A 21,105-nucleotide genomic window follows, 5' to 3' on the forward strand; every position below is an offset into this window, starting at 1 on the left:
CATACCGAAGAGCGCTTGCAGGATATGCCTTGACCCTTGGGCCATATCATCGGGACACACTGACGAGTCTGAGCAACACAAGTGGAGAGGAAAGACTGGGAGAAAGAGCTTACGCAATCATAAGAGACCTAACCGCACATACTGTTCGTTTCTCTGTCACAGTAATTGGTATGCTCAGAGCCCCACGGAAGCGGCAGAGCAGGCAGAGCTTTCGATCCCCTGGAAATTGGAAGCCGGTCTTCCAAGCGAGAGGAGCAAGCTTCCGCTATCTCGGTGCCTTAGTGGTCAACAATTGTTGCTGTTGCGAGTGTACTTCCACTCCATCCCCGGACCCTCCCCCAACCCCCGCGTGAGCCCCATGTAGATCCAACCCAAATCCGCTGGGCGCAGGTACGAAGGTCAAAGCCAGACCTTGATGCGGTTAGTTCGCTCATCTTTGCTGTCTTCGATGTCGTCGTCATTGGTTCACATCATTGTCGTACAACAGTGATGGTGTGCGCGGCATCCTGATCTCCTCGCCTGGATTTGTCAGTACCAGTACCCTCTGACACCAAGATGCTCTCGAAAGAAGCAGGTCCGGAGAGCATGTCCAGGCTCGTGGGTCCTAAGCGAAGTCTGCGTGGGGCTGGCAGTCTCTATTATCCTTAAAGAGGGCAGATTCTACTGCTACCGGGACATGGTCTTTGCTGTGCAGAAACCTGACCTGGTTTATCACTCGTCAATCTGAAATCGAGCAACAAGCAGTATAATGTCGGTCAAAGAGGCATCTTACGAAGTCGAGAACGCAGGGCATACTCATCATGGACCGAAACATCTCGTCCACTCTCATGCTCATGAAGAAGATGTGCCAGGCACTGTCAACCTTCGAGCTATGGGTATGCTGGTCTGCGCTCCTGAGTATGCACCGTAGCTGATGTTTGTCCTAGAGGGAGATGATACATACCTAGGGCAGGCACTCTATCCTGTGCCTGCAGAAGACCCAAACGACCCTCTTCAAGTATACTACTCCTGTGTCCCGGACTGAGGAGAGCTCCATGCTAACGTGGCGCGTACAGTGGGCTAACTACAAGAAGACTATGATATTGATCATTTGTTCAATCTATAGCTTCTTGGGAAACGCTTCGTTGACTGGCCCTGCCGTATACATTGGAATATTTTCTGAGGAGTTCAACATCACTCCCACAACCGCGTCAGGGCTCATCTCATGGCCCAATCTTGCTTACGGCTTTGGCTCCTGGGTCCTGGTCCCTATGTACTTGAAGTTTGGTCGACGACCTGTGATGCTAGGTTCTATGCTCATTGTAAGCAGCAGGTGTACATTGAAATTTCCGTATCATTGACGGCTTTTGCAGTTCATTGCCGGGCTCGCCGGAGCATCTCGAGCAACCACTTATCACGGTCTGATGGCTGCACGCGTATTTCATGCTTTCGGCTCCGGAGTCTGTGAAGCAATACCAGTCCAATTGGTCAACGACATCTTCTTCTTGCATGAACGTGGCAAGCGCATCGGTTACTACACCAGTGAGTCTCTCCTGCCAAGCACACTGCCAGTATCTGTACTAATGAGCACAAGTCTGTCTCTGTTTAGGTGCTACCGGACCGCTCTATGCAGGCTACATGCTTGCGGGTGGCTATTCATGGCGTCTGTACTTCTATGTGGTTGTCGCCTTCGCAAGTGCGCTTTTCATTCTGGCCTTCTTCTTCGTCGAAGAGACCTTGTACAAGCGCGTGCCACCACCAGATGTTCCAATTGGTGAGGAGGTGCATAATAAAGATGCAGTCACAGTCCGTCAGCGCGCAATTCCTGAGCGTCTCTCGTTCCTACAGACACTGAAGCCATGGAGCCGGTACGATCCGGATGCGGAATTTTTCATGACTATGCTTCGTCCTTTCTCCTACTTCTTGGTCCCCGTGGTTTTCTGGGTCATTACTACCTACGGTATGTTCTCGCCCCGACGTCGACACCAGTGAGTGATGTTGATACTGACCTATACCAGGTTTATATATCGGTATCGGGGCGCTTGCTTTCAACTACACGTTCCCGATCAAGATTGTTGCACCACCGTACAATTGGAAACAGGTACTTATACTTCTGCCACAGCCATTTGAAAAAAAAAGAAGGCTAACTCCATTCCCACCAGACCAACTCGGGCTTGATCGCATGCGCAACGTTCATCGCCTTCGCCTTCGCGGCGCCGCTGACCTTCACCTCCGACCGCTTCGCAGCATACCTTACCCGTAGAAACAACGGCATAAGAGAAGCCGAGATGCGTCTCTGGGTTCTCCTTGTGCCCCTCCTGATCGGTCCAGCAGGCCTCGTCGTCTACGGCTGCACTGCCCAGTGGAACCTGCACTGGGTTGGCTACTTCTTCGGCGTTGGTCTGTCGGGCTGGTGCAGCTACTTCTTCTTCACCTTCACGCTAGCATATGCCGTCGACTCATACTACGCCAATACCAGCGAAATGCTAATTGCGATGAACTTTGGAAAGCAGGCGATTTCTACCGGCATGGGCTCGTATGTGCTGAATTGGGTACTGAAAGATGGCTATGCTGTGGTCATTGGTGGAATCTTCGGCAGTGTTATTCTTCTGAATAATCTGGCACTTTTTATCTTCTTGTTCTGGGGGAAGAGGATACGACGGTATACTGCGACATCTTGGTTGGGAAAATTGCACAAGAGGACCCAAAAGGACGTTATGACCCACTAAGGGAGTCAGGAAGTATGCTGCTTCAGCTGAAGAGTATGATGAAGGTTGGGAGAAGATGTGGATGAGAAAGCACGGTTGTCAGTCGAAGGTAATTCAGTGGGACAAGCAAGGGCTTAGGGGATAAACATGGCAAGCTTACATAGTACTGTACATGGGCTCAAGTTTGCGAAGTAGTCAATGTTTTGGTCGCCCACCATCCAAGTACTGTAATTTTGTCCCCATCATGGCCCTCGCCAGCATTGATACTGTAGTATTACTAGAAACCCCGGCAAAAGCAAAGCTTCAACAGCCGAAAAAAGCTTGCCCACTCTTATTCTAGACCTGGCACCACACCACCCAAGGCCATGGCAAGGGTCATGAGATCGTCTAAGAAGTAAGTACGAAAGTCGTCCAAGCCCACGAGACGCGGGCTAACGTGCCGTCTTAGCCAGCGAACATCGTCAAGACGTTCCTCGAGATCGAGCTTCGAACGACTTTGTGGAGGCCTTCCAATCCTGGCCGCCCCGCAATGCCACATGTCTGGGGCTCCCACCATACCATACCTGGCAATGAGGAGTTCTCCAGGCTAGTAGGCTTTCGATCGAAGCCCACATTACTTACCTCTCCGTACGGAGTACCTCTCCAGGTTTTTTTCTTGTGATGACCACAAGGGAAAGCACTTGACGTACCAAGTAGTACCCGGCTTTTGATTACGAACTTGAAGCGCGACCTATACTCACGGGACGTCCCAGCTCGCAATGACAGACAGTTATGCTGCCAACGGGCAGGGCCTCACCATCAACGGCTACGACGCGAGCCTGGACGTCTCCGATACCACCAACTACCTCACCAACGGCCACGATACAAACGGGGACACAAAGGAACGTGATAATGTGATAGTGGTAAGTCCCTACAGCCTCAAACCCCAGTACTAGTTAGTACTACAGTATGCTCAAGAACAATAACCAACACTTTCCGAAACCAAAAGGTCGGCGCCGGCCCCGTTGGCCTTCTGATTGCCCTCCGCCTCGCCAAAGCCGGCATCCCCACCACCATCCTTGAAATGCTTCCATACGTCGAACAGAGCCCGCGCGCAGCAGTCTACCACGCCATCTCCGTGCGCGAACTGGACCGCGCCGGCGTCTTGGAGGATTGTCGCGCAAACGGCAAATCCAGCTCCGACGTCTGCTGGCGGAAACTCAACGGTGAGGTCATCGCATCGATCGATCGAAAACCGTTGCCGGGCGAGAAGTACCAGGTCCTTGTGCTGGGACAGCATGAGCTTGCCGAGATCATTTTGAAGCACGTCAAGCAATGCAAGGAGAGTCAGGTGTTGTTCAACCACAAGGCTGTGGAGATCCAGCAGGATGAGAAGGGGGTGAGGGTGGCGGCTGAGACGCCTGATGGCATCAAGCAGTTCAGTGCGAGGTATCTTGTCGGTGCGGATGGCGGGAGGAGCGGTGTGAGGAGGCTGATTGATGTGCCGTTCGAGGGCTTCACGTGGCCTCAGTCGCTGGTCGCTTGCAACGTCGTCTATTCCTTTGACAAGTATGGGTATCAAAGCGGGAACTTTATTGTGGACAAGGACCATTGGTGTCTCATTGCGAGTCTGAATGAGCCGGGACTGTGGCGCGTGTCCTATGGCGAGCTGCCGGGTTTGACGCATGAACAACTGATGGAGAGGCAGCCGATGAAGTTTGAAGCCATCTTCCCAGGACCAAGGCCGTTGAAGTATGAGTTGAAGAACGCGAGTCCCTATCGGATCAATCAGAGGTGTGCAACGACAATGAAGAAGGGCAATGTGTTGTTGGCGGGGGATGCAGCGCACTTATGCAATCCCTTCGGAGGGTAAGACTATCTTTCCATCCTCCACGCCCTTGCAGGAAATACCAATACCAGTACTAACTTCGCACAGGCTCGGACTTACGGGAGGCATGCTCGATGCTGGAGCATGCGCTGATGCGCTGATAGCCACGCTGAAACAGGGTTACCCAGAGTCAGTGCTGGAGAGCTACGCCGAGAAGCGGAAGAAGGTCTGGCACGACATCATCAATCCAACCTCACAGGCGAATGTGAAGAGAATCTTTGAGAACGACCCGGATACAGTGGGACAGACTGACCCGTTCTTGAAGATGCTCAACGACCCGACCGTGGATAAATCGAAGCTGAGGGCCGGTGATGGACTTTATGTCGATGTGCTGGCGGATCATACGAGTATGAACTCGAAGGCAGACAAGCCGACTGTCGTCCCCCTGCCGGGGAACTGATCGAATGCACCACCCCATATAGTATCGATACCCACCATTATTTACTGGGTCAGAGAGCTAGAATCGAGACCGTTCCCTATCCGTGAGCTCAAAAATCGAGGAATTGCTAACTCTGCAGGTGTCCTTCACGCCACAGCCAAGCTCCCGCCAAAGATCCTCATGATCATCTCGACCACGTAGACTTGCCAGGACGTTCTCGGCTTCCTCGCATGATGTGTCACCGAGATGAGGATCAGGGCCCTTACTTGACATGTCACGGCAGCCTTGGACAGGGACAGGAGTCAGGGAGAGAGAGGAGCACCGGGTCATGTCTTCGATGGCTGTTGTCATAAGCCTCGCGTGACTGATTACCAGAAGTAGTACCCGCCGATCCTCAGGTGGAGTGAATGAGGATATGGCACTGTGTTGACACGTCGCCACGTTGGATGATCTAGGAAATGATGTGGTTTACCCCAAAGATAAATCCCCCTTGCCACATCCTTGCGGGTGGAGCATACAGAATGGCTTGTTTACCACCTTGGACCAATCATGATTACCGAGTGACTACGTCCTGTCCGGTTTCCACAGAAAAATTCATTGGCCTTCCTTGGGAGTTGTCAATATACTCGTACGAGTGAAGGGACAGCCCTGGACACTTCTCTTCCTTCTGCTCACATCAGCCCCTTCGGTTCCTGCTGCTGAGCACAGGTCTTGGGGATTTCAACATCTCCCTCCTACTAGTAGCTTGCGCCCTATGCGGCGGGAAGGCAATATCCTGCCCGCGCGCATCCTTACGACGCATTGCTTAAGAATATCATCAGCCTTTACACCGGCTCTTGCTTCAAGTATTATAAAATCCTCTTTGGGTTCCCTTCCCGGCAGACCTTTCCATCCTCGAAAGTATCATACGATGCCAGCTGCCACTGCTATACCCCAACATGTCCGGGCCTGTGCCGAAGCGCAGGATCCTCCGATAACTCAGAATCTAATGAAAGCGCCCAACGGCGATCTAAACAACACAGCGTCCATGCGCGCCGTGATGAAACCGCAGCGACAAGCTCAATATGCTTATCAATCACTTTCCATACCGCCATCCCTGGACGACCCGGCTATTCGTTCCAGATACCGGCCGTTTCTGCTGCCGGGCAGTATCAGCGAACAGGACTGGGTTGGCAGATTGGAACTTGCGACCGTGACGGAAATGGCGCACAACGATTTGAAACGCACAGGCGAGAGGATCAAGGTATTGGTTCTGTACGGGAGTCTACGTTCAAGGTGAGATCTATACCTGCAAGCCCAACACCGAAATTTGTGCGTGCCTAACCTCCGACACTCTTCCTTAGGTCCTACTCGAAACTTCTGGCGTTTGAAATCTCGCGCATTCTTTGGCGACTCGGTTGCGATGTGCGGGTTTATGACCCCAGAGGTCTGCCGGTCAAGGACGATGAGCAGCACAACCATCCAAAGGTTGTGGAACTTCGAGAGCTCAGCCGCTGGAGCGACGGGCATTTCTGGGTATCACCCGAACAACACGGCAATTTGACTGCTGTCTTTAAGAATCAAATCGATTGGATTCCCCTGAGTACGGGCTCGGTTCGGCCCACCCAGGGACGGACCTTGGGATTGGCAATGGTCTCGGGTGGTTCGCAATCGTTCAACACGGTGAATAGCCTCCGCGTGCTGGGGAGGTGGATGCGAATGTTCGCGATTCCGAATCAGTCCTCCATTCCAAGGGCGTACACGTTATTCACCGACGAGGATGCGGAGGAAGGCGGCTCGAGATTGATGCCTGGCGGAAATCGGGATCGACTGGTGGACTGCGCGGAGGAATTTGTCAAATATACAATCATCATGCGACCTCACTTCGCATTGTTCGGCGATCGTTTCAGCGAACGAGAACCGCTACCGAAAGATTAGAGTTGCCCAAGTTATACCTTGAGCTAGCTGATATGAGAGACGACCTACCATAGAATTGACTGTGTACATAGGCTTGATTAGACTATCATACCCAAATGGCATGATATCGTGAGAAAGTTGACTATTTTTCTTTTGTCCGGAACATGCAGTCTGTACCCTTTAGAGAACCAGCATTCTTGCGAGGTTGTTGTACTGATCAATCCTTCATCGTTAATCTTTCCAGTTCCACCGGCCGGCAATCCATTTCACCAGATACACCAAGGCAATCAAGACGGGTACTTCGATCAGCGGGCCGACCGTCGTCGCCAGAGCCTCATCGCTGTCGGCACCAAAGGTTGCCACGGCGACGGCAATGGCCAGCTCGAAGTTGTTGCTGGCCGCCGTGAAGCTTTGAGTGGTCGCCAACTTGTAGCCGAACCCCAGGCGCTTCGTGATGATGAGTGTGAGAAAGAAAATGATGACGAAATACACAATCAGGGGAGCAGCGACCCGGACGACCGAGACAATCTGATGGACGACCCGTTCTCCCTGCGATGCAAACAGGACCAAAATGGTGTAGAGAAGGCCCAAGAGCGACCACGGGGCGATGCATTTGAGAAATTTCTTCTCGTACCAGGAAGCGTTGATCGATCTGAGGATGAAGCGCGTGGCGATGGCGGCTCCGAGAGGTATGCCGAGGAAGACGCCGACGCTCCTAGCGACAATCGAGTAGGAAACCTGCGACGCGCCACCGTGGCTGATGACGTTGACGAAGAGGATGGCCAAGGGTGCATACAGGACCATCTGCAGGATGGAGTTGACCGCTACAAGAATGGCACAGTACTCCTCATCACCGCCAGCGAGGCCCGTCCAGATCAAGACCTGCAAGAGAGGGAGAACACAAGTCAGAAACCGTGGCAATGGGGTTGGATTCACGCCGCGAAGCACGAATGGGGAAAGCTCAAGCTTACCATAGCAATACAGCGCGCGAGGCCGACGAATATAAGTCCGACTCGAAGATCCGGTTCATCTGGCAGGAAGGCCCAAGCCAAACCCAGCTTATCGCACATTCAGTAAGCAAAGGCTCGAAAAACATAAGTGCCGGTACAGCGGAGAAAACGTACCATGAGAAGAGGTGCAATGATCCAATTGGCCACGATGCTGAAACCGAGTTGTATCCAGATTTGGCGATGAGCGAAAAGATGGTGTAGCGTTTCGTACTTGACTTTGCAGAGAATTGGGTACATCATCACCAATAGACCAACCGCTGCAGCGTGGGCCCTCTGATTAGCAACGGCGTTGAATCGTGAGATATATCAGTAGGTCGTGCTTACCGATCGGAACCGAGACGTCCACAAACTTGCCCTTCTGGAGAGCCGGGCCTATGTTGTCGACGAAGTTGCCCAGCAAGATGCCCCCAATGATGGCCAGCAAGATCCAGAGAACGAGTAACCGGTCCAGCCATCCTAGGCCTGCATAGACTGATTTCTTTGGTTGAGCCACTCCTCCAGTCTCATGTTTCTCGACGTCAACCAGATTGGGAGGTAGCTGCGAATAGTGCTGTGCCCTTGGGGGGACTTGTGAAGTGTTCTGGTAGAGCCCGTGGTCTCGTCCGTCTACGTCCTGTAGAGAACTCATGTTGGTCTGCAGGAAAGAGTCTGATATTTAATGCCTCTTGGGACGTGATGAAAGGTGATTGTGCCATCTTTTATACCACTCGACGCTGAGAAGCTTATGTACTTCGTTGTTGGCCGCCTCCGCCCAGTCAGAGTGACACCTAGGTGGTAGGTGTATGGGTGGGAAGAAAACGGAGAGTCATGGTGGTCTTGGTGGTCTTGGTAAGTAAACACCTCGAGCCAATCAAGAGACGAGAATGACTAAGTGTCAGAATCCGGCGAGAGAAACGAAAAGTTCGGTTTAGACACTCGTGGACTCCTTCATTATCACGAGCAGTAGTACTCCATACTTGCCGGCAGATCTGTCACTGTCAGCGCTCTTCTTCTGTCATCCTCATCCACACGTTCGCGAGCGTGACCCTTTGCGTCAGATAGCGTCATGGCCACCAGTACAGCCCCCGCCTGGCACAGTGCATACCCGCAGCCTCGGAATGAGACCCCCAATGCCATGACACGAAGAGCAGTGCTTGGCTGGCTTCAAGATGGTCAAAAGCCGGGAGTCGACTTCTTGCTGATCGACCTGCGCCGCACCGATCATGAAGTGAGCAACTTCTTAGCCCGTTTTTGCTTGCAAATGGAATGCTCACAACCTACTTTATGCTAGGGCGGAACAATCCGAGGGTCTTTGAATCTGCCAGCACAAAGCCTTTATCACAGCCTGCCAACCTTGTTGAGCCTGTGCCAAACAGCGGGCATTAAGAGCGTCATCTTCTACTGTGGTGAGAGCGCCAGTACTAGCATTGTCTCCGTGTAAGTAGCCATAGCTAACAGGATCTGTGTCGTCCCTAGGTTCGTCGCGAGGTCGTGGCACACGCGCAGCCGGATGGTTTCAGGACCTCTTGGACGATACAAAGACGGAAGGAATCCAGAGTGCAATCTTGCTCGACGGAGTCAAAGGCTGGGTCCGTGCTGGTGAAGAATATACCTCCCTCATGGATGGATACGATCCCAAACCCTGGTCAGAGGGGAAATAGACCGAAGCTCAATACTAGTATCACCGATCCGCTATCGGACGAGTTGGGATAGCGTATGCATGCAGTTTCAGAAGCCGTATGGGGGTGGTTCCTAACAGCCTTGCTGCAGCGGCCTTCTCAGTTCAAGGGTCGCTGATGAAGTCTAATAGTTCAAACAAGAGTTTACTTTCAACCTGACATCCCTCATCTCGGAGACCTGATCGCCGGAATCCAGGGTTGAGCCAAGCTGTGATAGATTCCGAGTCCAAACCGCGGTAGTTCAGGTTCGAAATCACAATGTAGGCTTGAACGCAGGCAGTTGTAGGCTGTCCGTCTGATGGAGGATAGTGGCTGCAGGACAACGACGACAATAGCGGTTCTGGAATCGATGGCCGAGGCATCATGGTGCCTAAACCGGGCGGAGATACGTCCGCGATCTCATCAATTGTTGAACAACTATGTGCCCCCGAGTCGTTCGGGGCATTGTCAATCGTGACTGCTTGCTGGTTGTCATTCAAGTCGTATTGTTGGTCGGCCTCGAGAACGGATCTAAGGCTCGTCGGCTGCGTGACAGGACAAGGTCTTCCGCTTTCGTGTGAATTGGGTTGACATTGTGCAAGCTTGCTTTTCAAGATGGCAAGCTCCGCTAGTGCTTGATCCAGGTGGCGCTCGCTGTCTTGTAGCTTTTGCTCCAGAAGGGCGATGTACTGCCGTCGCCGTTCCCGGTGACGACGCTGATTGTTCCGAACACGAATAAGCGTGTGAGGAGGTGTTTTGGTTGGCGGGGACGCAGTGTCACCACTGCTGCTGGCTTTGGAACTCATTGTTTGTCAATCTTGCCTCCTAATAATGCTGTGGGTAGATGATAGGAAAAAGCAATGGCAACATCTGACGATGCCGTGGGAAAAGTGGTAGCGATGCCCCGCCACTATCTGCCAAGTCTCGGTGACATATCAGTGCATATCGAAGTGCCTCCCTACTAAATGGGGGATGGCCAGGTGGATACAGACCCGTCCATGACTATTGTGGTAGGTCTCGTATTCTAGCTGACAAAATCAACCTCGTGAAGCCGCATGGCATGTCGCAGTCGGATATCACGTGGTCAACAGTGACATATCGATGCCTGAAACATAAAGGAGAGTCGAGATGGTACCCAAACCATGCTTGGACTCCTTCATCCAACTTGGAAACGCCGGGACACGTCTCTCTATCGACCACTCATTTTTCCCCTTTAGCTCCATATCATGGACAAGACAGCCATCTACAAACGAGTTCAGGAACATTATGGCTTGGCTGCCAAAAGTACCGACACAGCTTATAGCCAAACTGTAGCAAAAGCGTTTGGATATAGCGCAGAAGAGCTCGCCATGGCTCCCGGAGAAGCAAATCTTGGTCTCAGCTGTGGGAATCCCGTAGCCATCGCGAATCTCAGAGAGGTTGTTACCCTTCTCTGCTGTTCTGCCTGGTGGGACCTGTGCTGACCTTTTCACGAAGGGAGAAACCGTGGTAGACCTCGGGAGTGGCGCTGGTTTCGATGTATTCCTCGCTGCCAGGAAAGTCGGTGCCCAAGGGAAGGCTATTGGGATAGACATGAACAAGGTGCCCAACAGACGCTGACCTCTACTGACAGACTCTTGATGCTAACGAGTGCCCGGTATAGGATATGCTCGAGCGGGCAAACCAGAACAAGGCAAAAGCCAAGGCTGACAACGCATCGTTCATTGAGTCGAATATTACGAAAATTGCCCTTCCAGACGCCACAGCAGACTGCATCATCAGCAATTGTGTGGTGAATCTTGTGCCCGAGGGGGAGAAACAGCTCGTTTTCAACGAAATGTTTCGACTGCTGAAGCCCGGCGGCCGCTTGGCTATTAGTGACTTACTCGTCAAAAAGGATCTGTCGGAGGAGCTGAAAGCGAACATGGCCTTGTATGTTGGGTGCGTCGCTGGCGCAAGCAGAATGCATGACTATGAAACATACCTCCGAAGAGCTGGCTTTAGTGGTAAGCATACTCATCCCATTCTGTGCTTGTTGTCACCAATATAGACCCCGATGGATGGGTCGCGATCTATGCTGACCATAACATGGATGGGATAGATACTCTGATTGCAGACTCCCACGTCGATCTTAACGTCTATTTGCAAGCAAAAGAGGGGAGTTCAGGCGGCAGTTGTTGTGGTGAGAGCTCGGAAGGTGCTTGCTGCGAGAAGAGCCCGTCTTGCTGCAACAAGCGAGACACGGATCCCGGTGATGTCTTGGAGTTGTCTAAGCTGGATCTGAATGAACTGGCAGGTAAGTGACTAGATAGAGGAAAAATTGGAAGACACGGAACGCTTACTTTTGAGCAGGCTCTTTCAAAGTCTATGCCATCAAGGCATAAAGTCGCGGCGTACATTGGCCCAAGATAGACTCTAATCCATATTCCTCTTTTGGCGAGAGACACATCACCTTCGCAAGATACCCTCGCCCGAAAATCTTACTCAGAAAGCGGTTCCAGCACGAGCTCGAACTCCATCTCTCCACATTTGACCAAGTCCTGATCTTTGATCCCCGGGCCGCACGCCCCTGTGCCAAGTCCAGAAACCTCCGCATCTAGGCGTAAGTATATCGCATCTCCCTCCGTCAACTCCGGTCCATGGGCCGCCCGTTCGAGCTCAGCGGCGGAATACTTGGACACAGCGAAGTGGAACCTCTCCGGACTCCTCGAACCAGTCAACGTAGCTTTGAATCCTATGCCTCGCTCGTCTAGGATTTTCACCCACCTCAATTCCATACGATTTCCGTTTTCTTGAGGGACTTCGTACGGCGTGTGCAGCTCATCGATGGACGCGCGATGGATGCCGACCTTTTGTGCAGATTGTTTGTCATAGTACGACTCGCCCGGTCCTAAGCCGAACCAGACAGCGTGGTCGACTGTCTTTGGGAGTTGAAGGTCCCAGCCTGCTCGTGGCAAATTCCGGGGAGCGGATCCTTCAGGTTTAATATGCGCCATCATTAAGACTGTGCCGCTATTGCGGACGCAGTATGTGGTCTCGACGTAGAAGCCCCAGGCTAGGATCGGGGGACTGATGTATGTAACGGTCTTAACGTAGATGTCGCCACTGCTTGCATGTTCGACGTTGAAGCTACGCAGTTGCGTAGTCAGGTTATCCAAGCCCCAGCGCTTCCACTCCTTAGTCTGCCAGGCTAAATCGTTGTCAGTGGGAGGTCGCCAGAAGCCGAGATGGACCAGCGCTTGGGGAGACTCCGGAGTGTGGAGGAGTGGAGCACCTCTTGAGAGCCACGAATGGATCAACCCGTGAATCTTGTCGAAAGTGAGCGTGAAGTCGGCGCCGGAGATTGTGAGATATTGACGAGTGGTGGTAAAGTTCAACTTGGTTGTGTTCGCCCGCTGAAGAGTCCGAGACAGCAATAACGTCTGAGAATTTAGTTGATGCTGGAACCATGCAATTTCATGTCCGGCATCTGCCCAACTGCAACTGTTTTTCAGTGCGAAGCTGACAGTTAACCAGCATTCAGTGTTGGAGTAGGATTGATACGAGAGGACACCCTGGGGAAGTGGAATCATGCCTGTGGAACCCGGGTTGACGTCAGGGATTTGAAGGTCTCCAGAGAAAAGCTGTTCAGCGCTATTGATATTAGCATACAAGGAGGACTGCATCAATCGCAAACACTCACCTGTCATGGAAAGCCTCGACCTTGAAGTGCGCCGCACAACCGTCAAGGCCTCTAAAATTGTACCTGTTCTCGACCGTGATCATGTTGCTCTCTGCGTCGACCCATGCTCGAATTGGTGCAATGACTTTCTTGAGCTCTACCAATCCAGGGGTCGGTGTATGATTGCTGTAGCACAGTCCGTCCATGACGAAGGTGCCGTCATTGGGGATATCGCCGAAGTCGCCGCCATATGCATAGATCTGCTTTCCGCCGGCCTCCGTGGACGTCTTCAAGAGGCCATGATTTGCCCACTCCCAGATGAAGCCTCCTTGTAGTCGCTCATGATCACGGAAAGCAGCTTGATAATCTTCAAGAAGTCCTGGCCCGTTGCCCATGGCGTGGCCGTACTCGCACAGAATGATAGGCTTTTCATACGAGCCATTGGGCGCCACTCCTTCCTCCTTAGCCAGCGAAATCAGCTTGGATACAGAAGGATACATGTAGGAGAACATGTCCGCCGTGCTGGCCTTGCTGTCGCCTTCGTAATGAACCGGACGTGAAGTATCTACCTTTTTGGTGTATTCGTACATTGCTTTGTGATTGCGGCCGTAGAAAGCCTCGTTGCCAAGAGACCAGATGATGACACACGGGAAGTTCTTGTCCCTCTGTACCAGCTGTGCCATACGGTCGATGTAGGCACCTTCCCAATCTCTGCTGTCCGATGTGAAAGAAGCAGGATCACGCTGCCCAGCAGCAGCTTCGGAAAATCCATGGCATTCAAGGTCAGCTTCGTCTAGCACCCAAAGGCCAAGTTCATCGCAAAGACGGTAGAGCGCTGGTTGAGAAGGGTAGTGAGAACACCGAATAGCGTTGATGTTGTGACGTTTCATTAGCAATAAGTCCTGTCGGAGAAAATCCACAGGGACAGCTCGACCGAACTTTGGGTGATGCTCATGTCGGTTGACACCAGAGAGTAGCAGGGGGATCCCATTCACAGTCAGAAGGCCCTTCTTGATCTCCACCTTTCGAAAACCGACTCTATGGTGTATCTGCTGGATGCAATTTCCTTTCACGAACAGTTTGAGCTCGAGAAGGTAGAGCGCCGGTGTTTCTGCCGTCCACTTCAACGGGGCCTGGATAGAGTACTCGTTCTTCAGTTGAGATTCATAGCTAGCTAGAGCTATGCGGTCGGCGACGAGATTTGAGCTCTTGTCGGGAGTTTGGAGTGTAAGTCCGACTTCGCAATCTTCTTGGAGTGTTAATTCGAGGTTCACACTAATATTGGCGTCCTTATAAAGCTCATCAAAGTCGGTTTGGACGAAGAAGTCGTCAATGCGAGCCTTCTGGGGAAATGCCAGCAAGTAGACATCACGGTAAATGCCTGGACATCACGTCAATGATCACCCCGAAACAGAACTATATCGCTGGAACTCACCTGATAGCCACCATTGATCCTGGTCTTCAATATAAGAACCATCGGACCATTGATACACGCGCACCAAGAGTTCATTCTCCTCTGTCCGATTCAGCAACGAAGTCACATCGAATTCTGCAGGATTTCTGCTGCCTTGTGAGTAGCCGACCTCCGCGCCGTTCACGAAGAGATGAAATGCACTATCTACGCCTTCGAAACGCAGACGAAATTGGGATTCTGAGCTCCAGCTTTGCGGAATGGAGAATTTCCTGGTATAACTTCCGGTCGGGTTGTCGGTAGGCGCATACGGAGGACAAACCGGGAACGGGAATACGATATTGGTGTATTGAGGTCTGCCGTATCCTTGCAATTGCCAGTGGCCGGGGACGGTGACAGGCTGCCAGCTGGAGTCATCTTGTCCAGTGATGTCGTCCCAAGCAGGTGCAAGGCTTGGGGATGCGGCGTAATGAAAACGCCATGTTCCGTTTAAAGAGATAACTGTCTGTGGGATATGATATGATCTTGGTGGAAGTTTGTTTCTTTGGAAGACCTTCTCATTGGCAAAGTCAGGAGAGCCAACACCCGTGTGGGCGATCAGTGTCATGGTGGTCGAAATACTTAGGGAAAAGGACGAGATGTTACTGATGAGGCAAGATTTAAGTATTCTAGGGCAACAGAGACCCTCTTCATTGAAGCCTGGTTCTTAAAGGAGGTGCTTCCTGGGAGTCGTTGTCTGCTTGAGCGTTCTTACCGATGACAAGCACAGAGTCTAGGACCGGGACACAGGGATCTGGCATTTTCTGATGTATTAACCTCAACCAGAGATTGTGATTTTGATGATGAGAACTGTGGAACGAAGAAAGTAACACGTCCAAGGATGTCCCAAGTGAAAGAGGGGCACTGCTCCTTCTGCAGGAGAACCGGCAAGGCTGCGACAACATTGAAGAGCACGTGACGAGGCTGCAGAATTTCCAATGCCACTTTGTCCCCTCCATATGCTCCCCGCAAAATACCAGGTACCTGGGTACTTTCTGACTCACGGCGCTGCTCACCATACAGCCCGGAATGTTACAATAAGTGCTCTCACCATTCGATCTTTGAGCTTCTCCCTCACCAGCTGTGATCTCGCAGCTTCCATAAGCATGGCCAACCCTTCATCCCGCCATGTCTCGATAGCTCCTCTCCTGAAAAAACTTTCCGCACCCTCACCACAAGACAATAACGTCAACGCCGAAGACATTGCTCTCGCCTTCTCGCGAACCTTCGAAGACCAACTCAATGGCACACAACTTTCGGCTCTTCTGACGCTACTCCACTCGACCGGCAAAGATAGACACCCCGATGTCATCGCCCGCTGCGCAGCTAGCATGCGCGATGCCGCGGTTCAAGTCAACAAGCCGCAACTCAAGAAGGTGATTGGCAAGAGGAAGCGCTCCCTGGGTAAATATAATGGCGGACTATGTGATATCGTGGGCACAGGGGGAGACGCACATTCCACTTTCAACATCTCTACGACATCCTCGATTATTGCATCGCCTATACTCATGATGGCCAAGCATGGCAACCGAGCGCAGACATCCATGTCCGGCTCTGCGGACGTCCTTAATGCTATCTCTCCTAGACCTCCGAAAATCGAAGCTCTCCAAGCCGAGAATCTTCCCGAGGCGTACGAGCATACAAATTACACGTTTTTGTACGCACCGAATTTTCATCCAGGCATGAAGTATGCTGCAACAGTGCGGAGAGAGCTCGGTCTTAGGACGATTTTCAACTTGATGGGTCCGCTTGCGAATCCTGTCGAGGATCATATCGAGGCGAGAGTTGTCGGTGTGGCATATCAACAATTGGGACCCGTGTTTGCGCAGGCGCTCCAGTTTTCGGGCGCGACGAAAGCCATGGTTGTTTGCGGCCAGGAAGATCTTGATGAGGTCAGCTGCGCGGGCAAGACAAACTGCTGGCTGCTTAGGCAATCAGAGAACCCGAATTACAGAGGTGACCGGGATGAAGATGATGAAACGAGTGACGACGAACCGCCGCCCAAGTATGTGGCTAAGATTGAGACTTTTACTATCGAGCCAGCGGATTTTGGGCTTCCGTCGCATCCACTGTCTGAAGTCGGAGGTGGGAAATTGCCCAAGCAGAATGCCTCAGTATTGATGAGCATTCTGCACAACGAGAGACCGCCGGACGATCCGATATTACATTTCGTCCTAATGAACGTTGCTGCGCTGTTTGTCGTGAGTGGCGCTTGCGAAGCAGATACCTGTCCCACAGGCGAAGTCATCAAGGAGAGAGGCCCAGCTGGCGAGAGGTGGAAAGAGGGCGTGCGGAAAGCAAGGTGGTGCATAGAGAGTGGAAAGTCCCTGGAAGAGTTTGAAAAGTTCATAGAGTTCACCAACCGGCTGTAGGCAGACCGAGTCATTGAAAGTTATTCCTGCTTCAGTATACGCCTCGCCAGCCTTCTTGTGTCTGTGCTGGTCTCTTCTTCTCTCCTATCGTGGCCCGTTGCTCCCATCGGATCCCCAAACCAAACGCCTGCGCTGTGCTAGAAATTCTCCCTTTTGTGGTATCTAGACTTTTTTTTGGAGGTTGACTTCGTTTCTCATTGCCAATATTATTGCTCATCGGGCCTCGAATTGCACCATTCTGCAGCTGCGTCAGTCATCGCTTCACACCAAGGAAAGATTGATTGGATACCTCTTCGTTCTCTCCTTGTAAAGCACTCTGTGTCCGCACATGCTGCATCTGATGGCATCACCCTTGCCCAAGCTGACTTTGGCGGCACATTCTCCGCAGACATACTGTACGGTTGGGCCACCGGACGCATCGCCAGCGCTGTGGCCGGCGGCGAACTGGTTGTAGCCACCGGATGAAGGCAGTTGATAGGCTTCTCGTTGAGACATTGTGGTGGAAAATTGCGTGGTTTACGACGTGCCTGTTGGAAGGGTATGGCAAAATATGATAGGAATGACTGAGAGGCTTTGCGACAGAGGATGATGGTGATAAACCTGTCGTTGGCGACAAATGCGGATGGAAATTCCAGAATCTTGCGCTGGAAGATTCGGCAACGAATCAAAAGGCAGACACGTGAAAAATAATCAGCCTGACACGTGACAAGGCTGAAACCACGGATTTCAAGGCCAACCATCCTCCACCCACTATCACTCAGCTGAATTATTCTGGCGATGAGATATTCATTCTCTGTTTAGGATGCAAAGGCTGACCGTACTGTGACCCTGAATGTCAAAGGTTCGGGAAAGCTATGTATAATTTGAATCAGTAAGCCGCTTCTGCCTTCTGCGCGACTTCAGGCTATCTGGTCTTGCTGCCCTCGCCGCTTCCTCATCATGCCAGAGTGGACGCTGCCGACGCCTGCTCTCACGGCCTCGGAGCCAGTAAAAGCTCTCCAGACTTGCCCTATCTGCCACAATCTTGACAGAAGCAAGATCATATATTGGAAGGGTGGTCCGTCAAGGCACAAGATGTTTTTGCGGTACTATCAAAGTAGTGACTATCACAGTGTTCCTGTTCCTTTGAAGGATCTGAAATTTTCCGCCAGTCGAGAGTGCCCTTTCTGTGTCATTGTCTTTGACATATTCCGATGGCTTGCGAGGACAAAAGCTGCTGGTCTGAATGCGATTTATCAAGCCAAAGTTGAGCTTTGTGTTCCATTCAACCCGAAACTTCCTGTCGTCCTGACGTACTGCTGGTTACCTCTTCCTGGAGCACCAATACCGCGTCAGTACGACTTTCAAATTTCCGTTCCTAGCCAATGTTAGCGAAAGTGCCCTGTGTCAGACCCCGCAGATAATTGACGAGTATCTCAGGTTTGAGTCTACCGTGGTCTATTCTGAATGTAGGTCAGCAAATACCCAAAGATCCATGGCTAGGCAGGTTTAGGCCACGGATGTGGTTGCAAAATTGTCTCCAGCATCACGACAAAGGCAGATGCAGGAGCAGCCCTGATGGCGCGGCCTTGTCGATGCCCAAGCGGCTCCTGTTTCTTGGTGCGGCCAACAACGATTCTTACCAGAATCAGATTAGGTTGATGGATGGCTTCGATGGCGAACACGTCCCTTATATCGCTCTCAGCTACTGCTGGGGCTCATCAAAACATGTCATCACAAAGACGACCAACTATTATCAACACCTAGAGAAGCTTCCGTGGGCTACCCTTCCTGCAACGTACCGTGACGCAATCAAATTCACCAGAGCCGTGGGATATCGCTATCTCTGGATAGACGCGCTCTGCATCATACAGGATGACAACGGCGATTGGAGCAGCGAAGCCTCTCATATGGCCGACATTTACAGCCAGGCAATTTTGGTCATCTCAGCTGCCAATGCAAACCACGTGGGCTTTGGCTTCCTCCAGGAGCGTCCTGGATCGCGTGAATTCAAGAACAGGCTGAGACGAAGACCTGAAGAGCCGACACATGTGCTAGTGCAGGAGCCCGCCGTGCACAGCAATATATCGGGCGATTTTGCGTCGGAAGGGACACTGCCACTGTTCCGCAGAGCTTGGACGCTGCAGGAACGACTCCTTGCGACGCGAATCTTACATTTTACGGCTGCAGAGATGGTTTGGGAATGTGCGAGCACGTCCCTGTGCGAATGTGGCCATCTCGAGACCACCAATACAGTAACCTCAAGACGGCTGTACGATCTCTCGAGCTGCGATCCCACCAGTGATACCGAACGAGCGAAGGTATGGGACCATCTGGCCCTGTCTTATCAACATCGCTCGCTCACTAACGATCGAGATCGATTACCTGCACTTTCCGGCCTCGCTCATCGCTTTCAGAATGACGGCCTCGGCCATTACCTGGCCGGTCTCTGGTCCAATTTTGCAATAAGCATGATGTTGTGGGAAGTCAAGGAGGGCAGACGAGCTTCAGAATATGTGGCACCCTCCTGGTCCTGGGCGAGCATACAGGGACGCTTGAAACGCGAGGATCCCATTCAACCCAACAGCGTCTTCCAAGCCGTCCTTCTCGACAGCGGTTGTGCATATGCAGCCGGTGATGTGTACGGTGCAATCGTTCCAGGGTCGGCCTATGTCACAATCTCATCTCCATGTCTTGATGGCACTATAATTCGAAGCGAACGGAACGGACACCCTATCATATGTTTGACTCCAAGAATACACGCTTTCCTGGAGAGCGACGCCCATGTAGATGCATCTCAGTTCGGCGCCATGGTCAAATGTGTTCTCCCTCGTGGCCTTGAAGAGGGTCCGTCTGGGCGCTACATCGAAGCGCTGGTCTTGAGGCTTTCTAAGAATCTGAAGGATTACCAGCGGATTGGGATTGCACATATCAACAAGTACACTCTGCAGGAACTACAAAATCCCGATGAAGGTCTCCGTCCGATCATTGAGACTATCAAGATCATCTGAAGATGGGCGAAAAACAAGCCAGGTCCGCAAAGGTTCGCCCTTGTTGCCTGCTTTTGTGAGTCAGGTACGCCGTCGTGCCCGTCAACTGCCCTGGGATGCGTAGCATACAAAAAGTCATCAGTCGTGGAGAGTAATGTCTCCCCAAAGCATTCCCATCTACAGGGTTCATTGTCTATCTGCCCTGGGCACGCCTGGCTTCCCATTAGGCTTCGCCGGAAGTTGCACCCAGGTTATCAGTCGTAATGGAAGGACTGCACTGCTGGTCTGTTGCCTCATACCGCAAACCATCAGAACTTCCCGCTCTTCGAAAGTCATGACGTTAAGAGCTCCGCAGTCCATTTGGATTTTGAGACATCAGCCCCATCCGATACAGTACTACCACAGTATTTATCCTCAATCTGACTGACCCGACTATACCGGCCCAACCCGACACCCGGCCGCTGTTTACATCTTGGCTTTTTGGTTATTGTCCATGCATATTATGGTCGAACTCCTCCATGATTGTTTTACACCGTTGATATTACGGCGAGCCTCGGACACCGTTTGATCAACCGAGGTGCTCGTCGTTGATCTGCAACGCGATCCTTGACGCGATCGTCGATGCGTGGCACAGCTGTTTTAGCATGACGATCAGCACAGACTTGGAATACGAAGATTTGGCCCCAGATCTGTGGGAATCACGAACCAAGACCAAGGATCATCCCCTCTTACAGCCTTGCGGTCCAACCCATGGAAACGGCACCATTGGCCCAGCCGACTTATGCATGTCTCAGAGTCAATATCGCACACCACAACAAACAAACATCATGATTCTTTCTTGTGGTCATTATTCCCGAAGTACGAATCTTGGCTGTCTCTGATTCCCAGGCCGTACTACTAGGACTGTGTATACACAACCCGCCACCCGGTTCATAGTCTGCAGTGCCAAAGCTATCACCTGCACCCCAAGTTTGACTGTTTGACAGGTTGCGCTATCGATTCGATCGTGTCAAAACCATGTTAGACTATCCAAGCTTCGAAGTCCTCAGTGTTACTGACTGCCTGTCCTTACCAGCCTGCCCAGTCTCCAAGACTAGTGAGCCAGTATCCCGTATTTCCGACAATATGGGTTGCAGGTACGGACGCACAACGGATACTCCGTAATTTGTTACTCTCTACGGACCACGGAGTACTGTCA

The 21,105-nt window shown here is 51.9% G+C and overlaps 11 protein-coding genes across 11 annotated transcripts; 7 read left to right on the plus strand and 4 right to left on the minus strand.

The window, feature by feature from the left end:
- Nucleotides 1–748: 748 nt before the first annotated feature.
- PV05_08183 (uncharacterized protein) lies at nt 749–2,842 on the plus strand (the record flags this gene model as incomplete). Its single annotated transcript, XM_013457683.1, has 7 exons — nt 749–875; nt 927–997; nt 1,056–1,301; nt 1,353–1,521; nt 1,574–1,939; nt 1,998–2,080; nt 2,142–2,842. 7 exons carry the CDS (start codon nt 749–751, stop codon nt 2,706–2,708), a joined length of 1,629 nt encoding a protein of 542 aa, XP_013313137.1. The 3' UTR covers nt 2,709–2,842.
- Nucleotides 2,843–3,445: 603 nt separating this feature from the next.
- PV05_08184 (uncharacterized protein) lies at nt 3,446–4,954 on the plus strand (the record flags this gene model as incomplete). Its single annotated transcript, XM_013457684.1, has 3 exons — nt 3,446–3,589; nt 3,676–4,460; nt 4,603–4,954. The coding sequence occupies 3 exons, from the start codon at nt 3,446–3,448 to the stop codon at nt 4,952–4,954; spliced, it is 1,281 nt and encodes a 426-aa protein (XP_013313138.1).
- A 1,006-nt stretch (nt 4,955–5,960) lies between these two features.
- PV05_08185 (arsenical resistance protein ArsH) lies at nt 5,961–6,850 on the plus strand (the record flags this gene model as incomplete). The annotated part of the gene is made up of 2 exons (XM_013457685.1): nt 5,961–6,208; nt 6,277–6,850. 2 exons carry the CDS (start codon nt 5,961–5,963, stop codon nt 6,848–6,850), a joined length of 822 nt encoding a protein of 273 aa, XP_013313139.1.
- A 210-nt stretch (nt 6,851–7,060) lies between these two features.
- On the minus strand, nt 7,061–8,467 carry PV05_08186 (arsenical-resistance protein; the record flags this gene model as incomplete). The annotated part of the gene is made up of 4 exons (XM_013457686.1): nt 7,061–7,711; nt 7,801–7,887; nt 7,954–8,096; nt 8,164–8,467. The coding sequence occupies 4 exons, from the start codon at nt 8,465–8,467 to the stop codon at nt 7,061–7,063; spliced, it is 1,185 nt and encodes a 394-aa protein (XP_013313140.1).
- Nucleotides 8,468–8,787: 320 nt separating this feature from the next.
- Nucleotides 8,788–9,645, plus strand: PV05_08187 (uncharacterized protein). The gene is made up of 3 exons (XM_013457687.1): nt 8,788–9,046; nt 9,110–9,224; nt 9,295–9,645. The coding sequence occupies exons 1-3, from the start codon at nt 8,885–8,887 to the stop codon at nt 9,477–9,479; spliced, it is 462 nt and encodes a 153-aa protein (XP_013313141.1). The 5' UTR covers nt 8,788–8,884; the 3' UTR covers nt 9,480–9,645.
- Nucleotides 9,602–10,282, minus strand: PV05_08188 (uncharacterized protein; the record flags this gene model as incomplete). The annotated part of the gene is made up of 1 exon (XM_013457688.1): nt 9,602–10,282. The coding sequence occupies one exon, from the start codon at nt 10,280–10,282 to the stop codon at nt 9,602–9,604; it is 681 nt and encodes a 226-aa protein (XP_013313142.1).
- A 420-nt stretch (nt 10,283–10,702) lies between these two features.
- On the plus strand, nt 10,703–11,839 carry PV05_08189 (uncharacterized protein; the record flags this gene model as incomplete). The annotated part of the gene is made up of 5 exons (XM_013457689.1): nt 10,703–10,894; nt 10,953–11,057; nt 11,119–11,461; nt 11,557–11,751; nt 11,808–11,839. The coding sequence occupies 5 exons, from the start codon at nt 10,703–10,705 to the stop codon at nt 11,837–11,839; spliced, it is 867 nt and encodes a 288-aa protein (XP_013313143.1).
- On the minus strand, nt 11,454–15,300 carry PV05_08190 (uncharacterized protein). The gene is made up of 4 exons (XM_013457690.1): nt 14,552–15,300; nt 13,138–14,497; nt 11,798–13,088; nt 11,454–11,735 (listed from the first exon to the last, which is right to left on the minus strand). Exons 1-3 carry the CDS (start codon nt 15,132–15,134, stop codon nt 11,936–11,938), a joined length of 3,096 nt encoding a protein of 1,031 aa, XP_013313144.1. The 5' UTR covers nt 15,135–15,300; the 3' UTR covers nt 11,454–11,735; nt 11,798–11,935.
- A 265-nt stretch (nt 15,301–15,565) lies between these two features.
- On the plus strand, nt 15,566–16,968 carry PV05_08191 (anthranilate phosphoribosyltransferase). The gene has a single exon (XM_013457691.1). It carries the CDS (start codon nt 15,673–15,675, stop codon nt 16,936–16,938), a length of 1,266 nt encoding a protein of 421 aa, XP_013313145.1. The 5' UTR covers nt 15,566–15,672; the 3' UTR covers nt 16,939–16,968.
- Nucleotides 16,969–17,151: 183 nt separating this feature from the next.
- Nucleotides 17,152–17,433, minus strand: PV05_08192 (uncharacterized protein; the record flags this gene model as incomplete). Its single annotated transcript, XM_013457692.1, has 2 exons — nt 17,152–17,176; nt 17,228–17,433. The coding sequence occupies 2 exons, from the start codon at nt 17,431–17,433 to the stop codon at nt 17,152–17,154; spliced, it is 231 nt and encodes a 76-aa protein (XP_013313146.1).
- Nucleotides 17,434–17,877: 444 nt separating this feature from the next.
- Nucleotides 17,878–19,928, plus strand: PV05_08193 (uncharacterized protein; the record flags this gene model as incomplete). Its single annotated transcript, XM_013457693.1, has 2 exons — nt 17,878–18,304; nt 18,358–19,928. 2 exons carry the CDS (start codon nt 17,878–17,880, stop codon nt 19,926–19,928), a joined length of 1,998 nt encoding a protein of 665 aa, XP_013313147.1.
- Between the last annotated feature and the right edge of the window lie 1,177 nt (nt 19,929–21,105).

Source organism: Exophiala xenobiotica (genome assembly GCF_000835505.1).
Source record: "Exophiala xenobiotica strain CBS 118157 unplaced genomic scaffold supercont1.5, whole genome shotgun sequence".
In the NCBI taxonomy this organism is placed as follows: Eukaryota; Fungi; Ascomycota; class Eurotiomycetes; order Chaetothyriales; family Herpotrichiellaceae; genus Exophiala; species Exophiala xenobiotica.

Coding starts and splice junctions, on each gene's coding strand:
- PV05_08187 (XM_013457687.1), top strand. CDS start 8,885: ATGGCCACCAGTACAGCCCCCGCCTGGCACAGTGCATACCCGCAGCCT. Junction 9,047..9,109: donor TGCGCCGCACCGATCATGAA/GTGAGCAACTTC, acceptor ACTTTATGCTAG/GGCGGAACAATCCGAGGGTC. Junction 9,225..9,294: donor GAGCGTCATCTTCTACTGTG/GTGAGAGCGCCA, acceptor TGTCGTCCCTAG/GTTCGTCGCGAGGTCGTGGC.
- PV05_08191 (XM_013457691.1), top strand. CDS start 15,673: ATGGCCAACCCTTCATCCCGCCATGTCTCGATAGCTCCTCTCCTGAAA.
- PV05_08190 (XM_013457690.1), bottom strand. CDS start 15,134: ATGACACTGATCGCCCACACGGGTGTTGGCTCTCCTGACTTTGCCAAT. Junction 14,498..14,551: donor GGATCAATGGTGGCTATCAG/GTGAGTTCCAGC, acceptor CGTGATGTCCAG/GCATTTACCGTGATGTCTAC. Junction 13,089..13,137: donor GTCGAGGCTTTCCATGACAG/GTGAGTGTTTGC, acceptor TAATATCAATAG/CGCTGAACAGCTTTTCTCTG.